Source organism: Oncorhynchus gorbuscha, linkage group LG21, assembly GCF_021184085.1.
Source record: "Oncorhynchus gorbuscha isolate QuinsamMale2020 ecotype Even-year linkage group LG21, OgorEven_v1.0, whole genome shotgun sequence".
In the NCBI taxonomy this organism is placed as follows: Eukaryota; Metazoa; Chordata; class Actinopteri; order Salmoniformes; family Salmonidae; genus Oncorhynchus; species Oncorhynchus gorbuscha.
Genome location: NC_060193.1, coordinates 45,718,246 through 45,731,612, shown reverse-complemented (window position 1 = coordinate 45,731,612; position 13,367 = coordinate 45,718,246). Strand labels below are relative to the sequence as shown.

The following is a 13,367-nucleotide window of genomic DNA, read 5'->3' as shown; positions in this document are numbered from 1 at the left end:
CCTTCCTCCAAAAGTCTGCACTTGTTCACTTCCCTGATTTGAAAGGAAAATGACTGGTATAAGAAATATGATGGAAACTCCCTCCGAACCAATTCAATGCTTTTAGATTTGTGGGAAGTGGCGAACGAGCGCACACTTCAGGAGAAAGAAGATATTATCGGGACGCACCCATATCTATCGGAATGAGCTGACTGTAACCGATTACCTTATTATAGGCCAGTCATATAACCCAGCGATCAATCTGCAGGTCGTCTCTTACCTCATTTGTTCGGTTGCCAGCTACTTTCTGCTCTTTCAGTTGCTGTGTTGAGACCAGAGAATAAACTGTAAGGAGTGATGACAGTGCAGGTCCAAATGGACAATCGGGACAACTCATTCAGAAGTAGTGCCCTGTATGCTATTTGTAAATGGTGCTAGCTTACCAAGTGGCGAAACTCTGCAGCCAAGCTTCCATTTGACTCCTCCATATTCATAACTTTTGTGTTGGTGCCCAATATGTTGAACTTACGAAACCCTTTCTTTTCTGTAACGTCCCTGGAGAGAAAATGCAATGTGCATTCCCCCTTTAGTTATGTATTCACATCCCAAATTCAAGAGAAGAGCATAACAACACACAAACATATTCTACCACACTCATCCACTTACTTGTCAAACAAAGCTTTCACTTTGAGTTGATAGTTGAATTCCGGGAGCTTCACAAGAAATCTAGAGAGGAAATACAAATCAAAACTTAACCAGGTCTGGACAGATCCATAGGAACTACAGATGGGAGGAACTACAGATGGGAGGTGCTGTTGTGTTTGTGCTTACCTGAGCTTGACAGTGAACAGCACCTGTGTCTTCAGCACCAGAGTTCTCTGTGGATGTGTGGGCATACAGGGCTGTCTCTCTACCACCAAGGAACTAAGACACACCACAGAGACACAAGGAATTTTGAGGTGATATACTCTATAGAGGCATTTAGATATCCTTCAAGAACAAATGGGTAGAATATACAGTATATGTATATGCACTGCTCAAAAAAATAAAGGGAACACTGAAACAACACAATGTAACTCCAAGTCAATCACACTTCAATGAAATCAAACTGTCCACTTAGGAAGCAACACTGATTGACAATACATTTCACATGCTGTTGTGCAAATGGAATAGACAACATGTGGAAATTATAGGAAATTATCAAGACACCCCCAATAAAGGAGTGGTTCTGCAGGTGATAACCACAGACCACTTCTCAGTTCCTATGCTTCCTGGCTGATGTTTTGGTCACTTTTGAATGCTGGCGGTGCTTTCACGCTAGCGGTAGCATGAGACGAAGTCTACAACCCACACAAGTGGCTCAGGTAGTGCAGCTCGTCCAGGATGGCACATCAATGCGAGCTGTGGCAAGAAGGTTTGCTGTGTCTGTCAGCGTAGTGTCCAGAGCATGGAGGCGCTACCAGGAGACAGGCCAGTACATCAGGAGACGTGGAGGAGGAGGGCAACAACCCAGCAGCAGGACCGCTACCTCTGCCTTTGTGCAAGGAGGAGCACTGCCAGAGCCCTGCAAAATGACCTCCAGCAGGCCACAAATGTGCATGTGTCTGCTCAAACGGTCAGAAACAGCCTCCATGAGGGTGGTATGAGGGCCCGACGTCCACAGGTGGGGGTTGTGCTTACAGCCCAACACCGTGCAGGACGTTTGGCATTTGCCAGAGAACACCAAGATTGGCAAATTCACCACTGGCGCCCTGTGCTCTTCACAGATGAAAGCAGGTTCACGCTGAGCACATGTGACAGACGTGACAGTCTGGAGACGCCATGGAGAACGTTCTGCTGCCTGCAACATCCTCCAGCATGACCGGTTTGGCGGTGGGGCAGTCATGGTGTGGGGTGGCATTTCTTTGGGGGGCCGCACAGCCCTTCATGTGCTCGCCAGAGGTAGCCTGACTGCCATTAGGTATCGAGATGAGATCCTCAGACCCCTTGTGAGACCATATGCTGGTGCGGTTGGCCCTGGGTTCCTCCTAATGCAAGACAATGCTAGACCTCATGTGGCTGGAGTGTGTCAGCAGTTCATGCAAGAGGAAAGCATTGATGCTATGGACTGGCCCGCCCATTCCCCAGACCTGAATCCAATTGAGCACATCTGGGACATCATGTCTCGCTCCATCCACCAATGCCACGTTGCACCACAGACTGTCCAGGAGTTGGCGGATGCTTTAGTCCAGGTCTGGGAGGAGATCCCTCAGGAGACCATCCGCCACCTCATCAGGAGCATGCCCAGGCGTTGTAGGGAGGTCATACAGGCACGTGGGGGGCACACACACTACTGAGCCTCATTTTGACTTGTTTTAAGGACATTATATCAAAGTTGGATCAGCCTGTAGTGTGGTTTTCCACTTTAATTTTGAGTGTGACTCCAAATCCAGACCTCCATGGGTTGATAAATTTGATTTCCATTGATCATTTTTGTGTGATTTTGTTGTCAGCACATTCAACTATGTAAAGAAAAAAGTATTTAATAAGAATATTTCATTCATTCAGATCTAGGATGTGTTATTTTAGTGTTCCCTTTATTTTTTTGAGCAGTGTATATACAGTCTGGAGAACAGACTTGCAGGTTTTCCTACTTACAAAGCATGTAGAGGTCTGTAATTTTTATCATAGGTACACAGGTTCAACTGTGAGAGACAGAATCTAAAACAAACATCCAGAAAATCACATTGTATGATTTTTAAGTAATTCATTTGCATTTTATTGCATGACATAAGTATTTGATGCATCAGAAAAGCAGAATATTTGGTACAGAAACCTTTGTATGCAATTACAGAGATCATACATTTCCTGTAGTTCTTGACCAGGTTTGCACACACTGCAGCAGGGATTTTGGCCCACTCCTCCATACAGACCTTCTCCAGATCATTCAGGTTTCGGGACTGTCACTGGGCAATACGGACTTTCATCTCCCTCCAAAGATTTTCTATTGGGTTCAGGTCTGGAGACTGGCTAGGCCACTCCAGGACCTTGAGATGCATCTTACGGAGCCACTCCTTGGTTGCCCTGGCTGTGTGCTTCGGGTCGTTGTCATGCTGGAAGACCCAGCCATGACCCATCTTCAATGCTATTACTGAGGGAAGGAGGTTCTTGGCCAAGATCTCGCAATACATGGCCCCATTCATCCTCCCCTTAATACAGTGCAGTTGTCCTGTCCCCTTTGCAGAAGAGCATCCCCAAAGAATGATGTTTCCACCTCCATGCTTCACGGTTGGGATGGCGTTCTTGGGGTTGTACTCATCCTTCTTCTTCCTCCTAACACGGCGAGTGGAGTTTAGACCAAAAATCTCTATTTTTGTCTCATCAGACCACATGACCTTCTCCCATTCCTCCTCTGGATCATCCAGATGGTCATTGGCAAACTTCAGACGGGCCTGGACATGCGTTGGCTTGAGCAGGGGGACCTTGTGTGCGCTGCAGGATTTTAATCCATGACGGCGTAGTGTGTTACTAATGGTTTTCTTTGAGACTGTGGTCCCAGCTCTCTTCAGGTCATTGACCAGGTCCTGCCGTGTAGTTCTGGGCTGATCCCTCACCTTCCTCATGATCATTGATGCCCCACAAGGTGAGATCTTGCATGGAGCCCCAGACCGAGGGTGATTGACCGTCATCTTGTACTTCTTCCATTTTTGAATAATTGCGCCAACAGTTGTTGCCTTCTCACCAAGCTGCTTGCCTATTGTCCTGTAGCCCATCCCAGCCTTGTGCAGGTCTACAATTTTATCCTTGATGTCTTTACACAGCTCTCTGGTCTTGGCCATTGTGGAAAGGTTGGAGTCTGTTTGATTGAGTGTGTGGACAGGTGTCTTTTATACAGGTAACAAGTTCAAACAGGTGCAGTTAATACAGGTAATGAGTGGAGAACAGGAGGGCTTCTTAAAGAAAAACTAACAGGTCTGTGAGAGCCGGAATTCTTACTGGTTGGTAGGTGATCAAATACTTATGTCATGCAATAAAATGCTAATTAATTACTTAAAAATCATACAATGTGATTTTCTGGATTTTTGTTTTAGATTCCGTCTCTCTCAGTTGAAGTGTACCTATGATATAAATTACAGACCTCTACATGCTTTGTAAGTAGTAAAACCTGCAAAATCGGCAGCCACTATAGACCCGGGTTCGAGCCTGGGCTGTGTCACTGCCGGCCGCGACTGGGATACCCATGAGGCGGGGCACAATTGGCCCAGTGTCGTCCGGGTTAAGGGAGGTTTTGGCCGGCTGGGATGTCCTTGTCCCAGCCGACTGGGATGTCCTTGTCCCGCATGCACCTGTGAAAAACACAGAATGGGTCTTTAACTTCGGAATACAAGTGTGGTGTCACTCACTATTCTAGGAGGTTCCGGAACAGTGCCAAGGCCCGCCCCTCCAGGAAGCCTTTCTGCTGTTTGATTGGGTCGTTGTCGTAAGTGTACTTCTGCTCTAGTTCCTGGAGCTCCTTCAGCTGCTGCCTCACCTGCTGCAGGCTTTCTGCTACCGCTGTGAACCTACAGGGGAAGAAGAAGATGAAGCAGAACAAGAACAATACTTTATTTTGTTGGGTTCCTAAATTCATCTTTTTGCTTGATCAGACAAGAGATGCCCAAAAGAATGAACTAGTCTCCTCACCAGTTCTGCAGTTGGTCCAGACATGCGTTGGGTGGTCCTCCAATACAGGAGCTCTGCTGCCTCTTCTTCCACTCAGGCAGCTCCTCTGAGATCAAGTCTGACTGGACCTCCTCGGCCATGTTGAGCACCTCCGCCAACTGACCAACCACTTCCTGTGGAGGAAATTAAGTAAAGTCCATGCAAGTCTATGCACATAAAGAACCGTTATCTACGCTTCAACGTGAGCAGGCTGGTTATTACTGGATAATACACATTTTCACATATAGTTTTGAGATATAGTTCGACTATATTTGTTACATTGTCTTTTCCCCCCATTTGATCCGACTGGTTTCACATTGCCAAATGTCAAACCAACAAAAACTCCTCAACAAAACCATGTGTACGTAAAAGTCATTTGTTTAAATGCCAAATCGTTAAATCCATCTATGATTATTATGAATCGTCAATTGCGTGTCCAATCTTCCAACAACATGCAGGAGGAAGCAGAGCACTATATCTGCTATAACGGCAATGGGAATAGGCCATATTCAGCTATACCCCTGGTATAGCCCCCCGGCTCCCCTAACCTGCATTGGATGCGCTCATAAATGCGTTGCTACTCACAAAATGTTTCAGAGATATCACTGATGATGCTGCATGCATTCAATTAAATGCTTGCAAGTCAAACCACCAAAAATAATGAGCAACTTATTTTCCTGTGTTTTGGCTGACTGAGATCTCATCTGCAGCGAACCGCACCACAGTATGAATTGAATTGGACCGAGACCACCCTTTTTGAGCGAACCACTGTGGATTGTTTAGTGCCCTCCCAAGTGCGGATATAGTGTTCACACCAGTCCAAACAAACCGAACTAAGGGGGTAAACGCACCAAACCAATTTGGAAAAAACACACCAAACCAATTTGGTATGAAAGCCCCTTTAGTCTCAACTCATATCTTCTGAATGACAAGAACACATGTAATTTTAGTGGTGCTTGAAGCGTAAACAATCGGTTAACATTCACAGTACAATGTCACAATAAAATGTCACTGTTTAATCTCATCATGACCCCTCTTACCACTCTCTTGAACTTCAGCTTGAAACACATCTCTACAATCTGCAGCTTCTCATGTTCCAGCTGTTTGGGTGTCAGCCCGTTCATTTCATGTTCTAAAGTGGGAGAAGGAAAAACATTCACTTACTGACTAAACCTGAAACACAGACCTGTAAATAAACAATCTATTACAGATTGAGAATAAAACACCTCACCTCTGTTCTTAAGAGTATTTTCCTTAAAGTCATGCTCGTCTTGAAGGTATTCCAGAGACTTTATATTCTGATCCGCTTGCTAGCAAGTGAGATAAACACGTTGGATCAGGTAGATGGCAAACCTGACATGCATGAACATGTACTGCGAATCACTGACGGAACTGTTCCACCAGGAAACAATCAACATCTAGTTTATGATGGAAATGATAACTCACCTGAACCTTGTTTTTCATGTCTTTGACTTTGTTGTCCAGCTTTTGCTTCTCCAGAACCATGCTGGTCTGTGTGTTTTCTCTGTCGGTCTGAAGAGGAAAATACTGTTCATTTAACTGCACAGTTAAAGCATGTAAACACTCCAATATACAGATATGTATCATCTACAATATCTGACAGCACGGATAGAGAAAGACGTGTGGTGATTTTATTAATTACAATGTATGTCAATACAAGTTCATGCAGGGTACCTCTATGCTTTTGGCAGCAGCCAAAATCCTCTGCTCCTCCTTCAGGTTTCTGGAGATGATCATGGCCATATGAACGGGGTCCTCCTGAAAGCGGTCCTGGGAAAGTGGGTACTTTATTACCACAAACCCCAAAAACCATGCAGACACTGGGGTCATAACTTCCAGAATAAAAAATATAAAAAGTTCTTATAGATCATTCCTGTAACATACAAGCAATAAAGTATGGAAGGCCACTGGCAGTCCTGAAACGATGTAACTGAGATAATACTACACCTGCAGGTTTCTCTTGATCTTGCGGATGTTGTGTTGTAGCAGGAAGTTGTTTTCCAGGGCGAAGCGGCTGTGTTGGTCATCCAGCTGGGCTAGGAGGTCATGGAAACGTACTGTTGCTAAGGAGTCTTGAACAGCCACATTTTCCCTACAGAGTTTCAATCACAGGGGAAGAGATCAGATGAAGGGTCTGAATAGACTACAGTAGAGAGTAGATCTTTATTTATCCATTATACAGCACCGTCTCAGCATCACTAAAATAGAATAGAATGGAATAGAACCGAATATAGTAGAATAGAACGTTTATTTATCCAAATAAATACAGCAGACTCTCTCCTCCCATCACTGCTTACCAATCGATGCTCTCAATCCACTTGCTGAGGTACTGTCTGATGTCCATGGGGAAGGAGTCATCATAGATCTGGTCGACCTGCTCCAGGTATTTAGACTCCAGTAGTTGCAGCTGGCACCACTGGGCCATCTGATCAAGGAGGAGTAACAGTGAGTTATTAAATGAGGCACATAAATGACAGTGGCAAGAAAAAGTATGTGAACCGTTTGGAATTACCCGGATTTCTGCAAAAATTGGTCATAAAATTTGATCTGATCTTCATCTAAGTCACAACAATAGACAAACACAGTCTGCTTAAACTAATAACACACAAACAATTATACTTTTTCATGTCTTTATTGAACCCACCGTGTAAACATTCACAGTGCAGGGTGGGGAAAGTATGTGAACCCTTGGATTTAATAACTAGTTGACCCTCCTTTGGCAGCAATAAAAGTAACATTTTTTTTTGTAGTTGCGGATCAGACCTGCACAAAAGTCAGGAGGAATTTTGGACCATTCCTCTTTACAAAACTGTTTCAGTTCAGCAGAATTCTTAGGATGTCTGGTGTGATCCCCTCGAGGTCATGCCACAGCATTTTAAATCGGGTCAAGGTCAGGACTGACTGATTTACTTCTGTGTTTTGGGTCATTGTCCTGTTGCATCACCCAACGTCTGTTGAGTCTCATTTGGTGGACAGGTAGCCTTACAATATCCTGCTAAATGTCTTAATAAACTTGGGAATTCATTTTTGCAAAGCAGCCCCAAACCATGATACTCCCTCCACAATACTTTACAGTTGGGGTGAGGTATTGATGTTGTTGGGCTGTGCAATTTTTTCTCCACACATAGTGTTGTGTGTTCCTTCCAAACCACTCAACTTTAGTTTAATCTGTCCACATAATATTTTGCCAGAAGCGCTGTGGAACATCCAGGTGCTCTTTTGCGAACTTCAGATGTGCAGCAATGTTTTTTTTGACAGCAGTGATTTCTTCTGAGGTGTCCTCCCATGAACACCCCTCTTGTTTAGTGTTTTATATATCGCAGACTCGTAAACAGAGAGGTTAGCATGTTCCATAGATTTAATCGAGTTAAATGTCCTTCCGGACCCCTTTAAGTGATGGGACGTAGCAAGCTACAGGATCTGCTCCAATTTGTAAGTCGCTCTGGATAAGAGCGTCTGCTAAATGACTTAAATGTAAATGTAAATGTCAATAAATGGTGAAAAACTATTTGTGATGATGTGCTTTGCTCAAATGTATATGCATGAAACGTACATTATGGAAAACATGTCTCACACTAGATTTTGGCACGGTCAACTTTTAGAAGGAATGTAAGAAAGTTAATAATTTAAACCACCTAAATATACTCACATTCACTGAACATTCAGTATTTGAAACTCAAACATTCATTTCCAAACTGCTTTTTCTATAATCCTATATGCTCTTTGACATTCTCTCTTATCTCTTATCTTTGTCATTCTCCATACCTTATATTCCAACGCATCCAAAATCATAGTGCCCTCAAAGCTGATCACTAAGCTAAGGACTCTGGGACAAAACACCTCCCTCTGCAACTGGATCCTGGACTTCCTGATGGGCTGCCCCCAGGTGGTAAGGGTAGGCAACAACACATCCGCCACACTGATCCTCAATGCGGGTTCCCTCAGGGGTGTATGCAAAGTCCCCTCCTGTACTCCCTGTTCACCCATGACTGCTTGGCCAAGCACGACACCAACACCATTAAGTTTGCCAATGGCACAACGGTTATAGGCCTGATCACCGACATGACAGCTTATAGGGAGGAGGTCAGAGACATGGCAGTGTGGTGCCAGGACAACAACTTCTCCCTCAACGTGATCAAGACAAAGGTGATTATCGTGGACTACAGGAAAAGGAGGGCTGAACACGCCCCCATTCTCGTTGACGGGGCTGTAGTGGAGCAGGTTGAAAGCTTCAAGTTCCTTGGTGTCCATATCACCAACAAACTATCTTGGTCCAAACACACCAAGACAGTCATGAAGAAGGCACGACAATGCCTATTCCCCCTCAGGAGACTGAAAAGATGTTGCATGGGCCCTCAGATCCTCAAAGAGTTATATTTCTGCAAAATCGAAGGCATGCTGACTGGTTGCATCACTGCCTGGCATGGCAACTGCCCGGCCTCTGACTGCAAGGCGCTACAGAGGGTAGTGAATACATCACTGGGGCCAAGTTTCCTGCAATCCAAGAACTCTATATCAGGCGGTGTCAGAGGAAGCCCCTAAAAATTGCCAAACACTCCAGCCACCCCCGGCAAGTGGAAAGTCCCACCCGCTGCTAATCGCTGTCTATTATCAAATCAAATTTCAAATCAAAATTCAAATCAATCAGCTGATATTCAAATTTGCCTAAAACCCCAAACAGCAAACAATGCAGGTGTAAAAGCACACAAATCAAATCAAATTTTATTTGTCACATACACATGGTTAGCAGATGTTAATGCGAGTGTAGCGAAATGCTTGTGCTTCTAGTTCCGACAATGCAGTGATAACCAACAAGTAATCTAACTAACAATTCCAAAACTACTGTCTTATACACAGTGTAAGGGGAGCTTACACAGTCACTTTACTTAGGTTGGAGTGATTAAAACGTGTTTTTCAACCACTCCACACATTTCTTGTTAACAAACTATAGTTTTGGCTAGTTGGTTAGGACATCAACATCTACTGTGCATGACACAAGTCACTTTTCCAACAATTGTTTGAAGACAGATTATTTCACTTATAATTCACTGTATCACAATTCCAGTGGGTCAGAAGTTTACATACACTATGAAAATAAGATATGTGGCCTTGAAAAATTCCAGAAAATTAGTTCATGGCTTTAGAAGCTTCGGATTGACATAATTGGAGGTGTACCTGTGGATGTATTTCAAGGTCTACCTTCAAACTCAGTGCCTCTTTGCTTGACATCATGGGAAAATCTAAAGAAATTAGCCAAGACCTCAGAAAGAAAAGTGTAGACCTCCACAAGTCTGGTTCATCCTTGGGAGCAATTTCCAAACGCATGAAGGTACCACGTTCATCTGTACAAACAATAGTACACAAGTATAAACACCATGGGACCACGCAGCCATCATATCGCTCAGGAAGTAGATGCGTTTTGTCTCCTAGAGATTAACGTACTTTGGTGCTAAAAGTGCAAATCAATCCCAGAACAACAGCAAAAGACATTGTGAAGATGCTGGAGGAAACAGGTACAAAAGTATCTATATCCACAGTAAAACGAGTCCTATATCGACATAACCTGAAAGGCCGCTCAGCAAGGAAGAAGCCACTGCTCCAAAACCGCCATAAAAAAGCCAGACTATGGTTTGCAACTGCACACACAAAGATCATACTTTTTGGAGAAATGTCCTCTGGTCTGATGAAACAAAAATAGAAATGTTGACCATAATGACCCTCATTATGTTTGGAGGAAAAAGGGGAGGCTTGCAAGCCGAAGATCACCATACCATCCGAGAAGCACGGGGGTGGCAGCATCATGTTGTGGGGGTGCTTTGCTGCAGGAGGGACTGGTGCACTTTACAAAATAGATGGCATAATGAGGGAGGAAGATTATGTGGATATATTGAAGCAACATCTCAAGACATCAGTCAGGAAGTTAAAGCTTGGTCGCAAATGGGTCTTCCTGTGGACAATGACCCCAAGCATACTTCCAAAGTTGTGGCAAAAGGACAACAACGTCAAGGTATTGGAGTGGCCATCACAAAGCCCTGACCTCAATCCGATAGAACATTTGTGGGCAGAACTGAAAAGGTATGTGCGAGCAAGAAGGCCTACAAACCCGACTCAGTTACACCAACTCTGTCAGGAGGAATGGATCAAAATTCACCCAATTAACTGTGGGAAGCTTGTGGAAGGCTACCTGAAACATTTGACCCAAGTTAAACAATTTAAAGGCAACGCTACCAAATGAATTGAGTGTATGTAAACTCCAGACTCACTGGGAATGTGATGAAAGAAATGAAAGCTGAAATAAATCACTCTCTACTATTTTTCTGACATTTCACATTCTTAAAATAAAGTGGTGATCCTAAATGACCCAAGACAGCGAATTTTAACTTTTAAGGATTAAATGTCAGGAATTGTGAAAAACTGAGTTTAAATGTATTTGGCTAAGGTGTATGTAAACTTCCGACTTCAACTGTACAAACAAACAAACAAACAAACAAACAAACAAACAAACAAACAAACAAACAAACAAACAAACAAACAAACAAACATACATACATACATACATACATACATACATACATACATACATACATACATACATACATACATACATACATACATACATACATACATACATACATACATACATACATATATATATATAATAGTGAAACTAACTTAATCCACCCCAATAAAAATAGTACATTGCCAAAACAAACAAAACACCTACTTCTTTCTTCTTTAAATTCTCAATTTTCCCTTCTCAGACTCTAGGACCTGAGAGGGTGGTACGGCTCTAGGACCTGAGAGGGTGGTACAGCTCTAGGACCTGAGAGGGATTTTCGGCTTGTGCCAATATTCCATGCAACTCCTTCGCTGAGAAATCTTTCAGCCCCAGGAACCGCTCTGCTGCATCCACTATGATTTCTATCTTCCTGGACCTTCTCTCCACCTTGGCAGTGCCATTAATTACCCTTGCTATAAAAGGCAACAAAGTCCACACCTTCTTAACCTTTAAACTGTCAGGATCCTGATGGTGAAAGGCAACCGCTGCAGCCTGCAGTGTAGGCCTATCCACCAACATGGACTCTTCTGCTGCACCATTCAAACACTCAACCCTTTTCACAGCTGCTGCAAATCAAATGCTCTGTACAACCCTGACTTTGGCCACCTCATTCTCTTTCATCCCTGTGGGGCATTCGAAAGGGGTGAGTTCATGGTTCCCACCACGATTGCAATATGTCACATATTCATCACTTTTATAACATATAACATGATATTTTCCACAACTTGGGACATCTCGGCGTCTCCCTTCTGCAAACACTTGCTACATGACCGAAAGCTTTACAATGATCACACTGCATTGGTCTTGGGACAAATGTTATGACTCTGTAGTTAATATACACTAACTGCACTTGAGTAGGGAGATACTTGAGTAGGGAGAAAACAAAAGAACAGATAGACTCTTCAGTTTTTCACCATTCACCGCACGATTCATCCGATGTGCTTCAAATCACTCCAGGAATATTTTTAATCTCTTTCAAAATCGACTTCCCACGAAACGCCAGAGGGGTGACCCTTGAGGGCTTCCCTGTGCCGAAAAGACATACACACAGGACACTTCAAACTTATCAAATCTGTTCCGCAGAAACACAGAAATCCAAACAAGCACGCCTCTAGTGATCCTCACAGCCTTCACTTTACCCGGCACTCTCTCCACCAGTTTGGATAACGCAAATGGTTTCTTCACGGTTGGTACTCTGCTCAGCTGGTCATCATTAACAAACCGTACTCCTACTACATACGAATGATAATTTTCATCACTGTACAATACTTTGCTCCATTTTCCATTCTTTTGGACAATACTCCAATTCTTGATTCTACCGCCATTGTATTCAGACTCTACTTCATCGTCCGCTTCCGCCATCTTTCATTCCACTCCAGCAATCTTGCCTTGTGTCAGGGAACCACTAACCTGTCACATCGAGGTAAAGACAGTTTTAGGTTAGATATTCGACGATATTTGCGCTTTCAAACCTCAATAGCCACAGATTCCAAATAAGTGTCATGATGTTGTAAAAATCTTCTTTTTTTTCACATTTTGGACATGAATTCACTTTCCAAAGCTAATAAGCGTGTGGAAATGTGAGCAGCATTTTGTATTCCTAGTTGAATTAGTTAGGGAGCGTAAACAAAGTACAAACTTTTTTTACATTCAAATTTCAATAGCTCCTTGGTCATGTGACCTACTGACTTCAAACAAGGTTCAGAATGTACACTCAGTGGACCTACACATAGCACACCCTTTAGTTTGTCAATTTTCATCTCACATGCTTTAACATGAATTTTATAAAATTTCTCATTTCCATAGCTCCTTGGTCATGTGACCTACTGATTTCAAAAAAGTTTCAGAATTTAAACTCAGTTGGCCTACACATTGCACACTGTTTAGTTTGTCCATTTCAACTCACTCGATTTTACATGATTTTCTCTAAATTAAACACCTCAATATCCCCTTGGTCATGTGACCTACTGACCTCAAACAAGATTCAGAATGTCCACGGACTGCCCTTCTATATTGCACACCCTTTATTTTGTCCATTTTCATCTAACACGTTGATACATAAAAAATATAAAAAATGTAATGTCAATAGCTCCTTGGTCATGTGGCCTACTGGACTCAAACAAGGTTG

The 13,367-nt window shown here is 43.2% G+C and overlaps 1 protein-coding gene across 3 annotated transcripts in view; it reads right to left on the bottom strand.

The window, feature by feature from the left end:
• Nucleotides 1–13,367, bottom strand: part of LOC124007940 (signal transducer and activator of transcription 1-alpha/beta-like) — a 34,509-nt gene that overhangs the window by 14,872 nt on the left and 6,270 nt on the right. For 2 of the 3 annotated variants that reach the window (XM_046318825.1, XM_046318827.1), the window contains exons 2-13: nt 6,978–7,105; nt 6,628–6,772; nt 6,355–6,450; nt 6,106–6,192; nt 5,891–5,969; nt 5,700–5,791; nt 4,642–4,793; nt 4,362–4,520; nt 811–903; nt 646–705; nt 423–534; nt 260–301 (exon numbers count right to left, since the gene is read on the bottom strand). In XM_046318825.1, the coding sequence (XP_046174781.1) occupies nt 260–301; nt 423–534; nt 646–705; nt 811–903; nt 4,362–4,520; nt 4,642–4,793; nt 5,700–5,791; nt 5,891–5,969; nt 6,106–6,192; nt 6,355–6,450; nt 6,628–6,772; nt 6,978–7,105 (1,245 nt within the window). Of the gene's footprint in view, nt 1–259; nt 302–422; nt 535–645; nt 706–810; nt 904–4,361; nt 4,521–4,641; nt 4,794–5,699; nt 5,792–5,890; nt 5,970–6,105; nt 6,193–6,354; nt 6,451–6,627; nt 6,773–6,977; nt 7,106–11,404; nt 11,592–13,367 lie in introns of those variants that run through there. The other variant, XM_046318826.1, reaches the window with a different exon arrangement.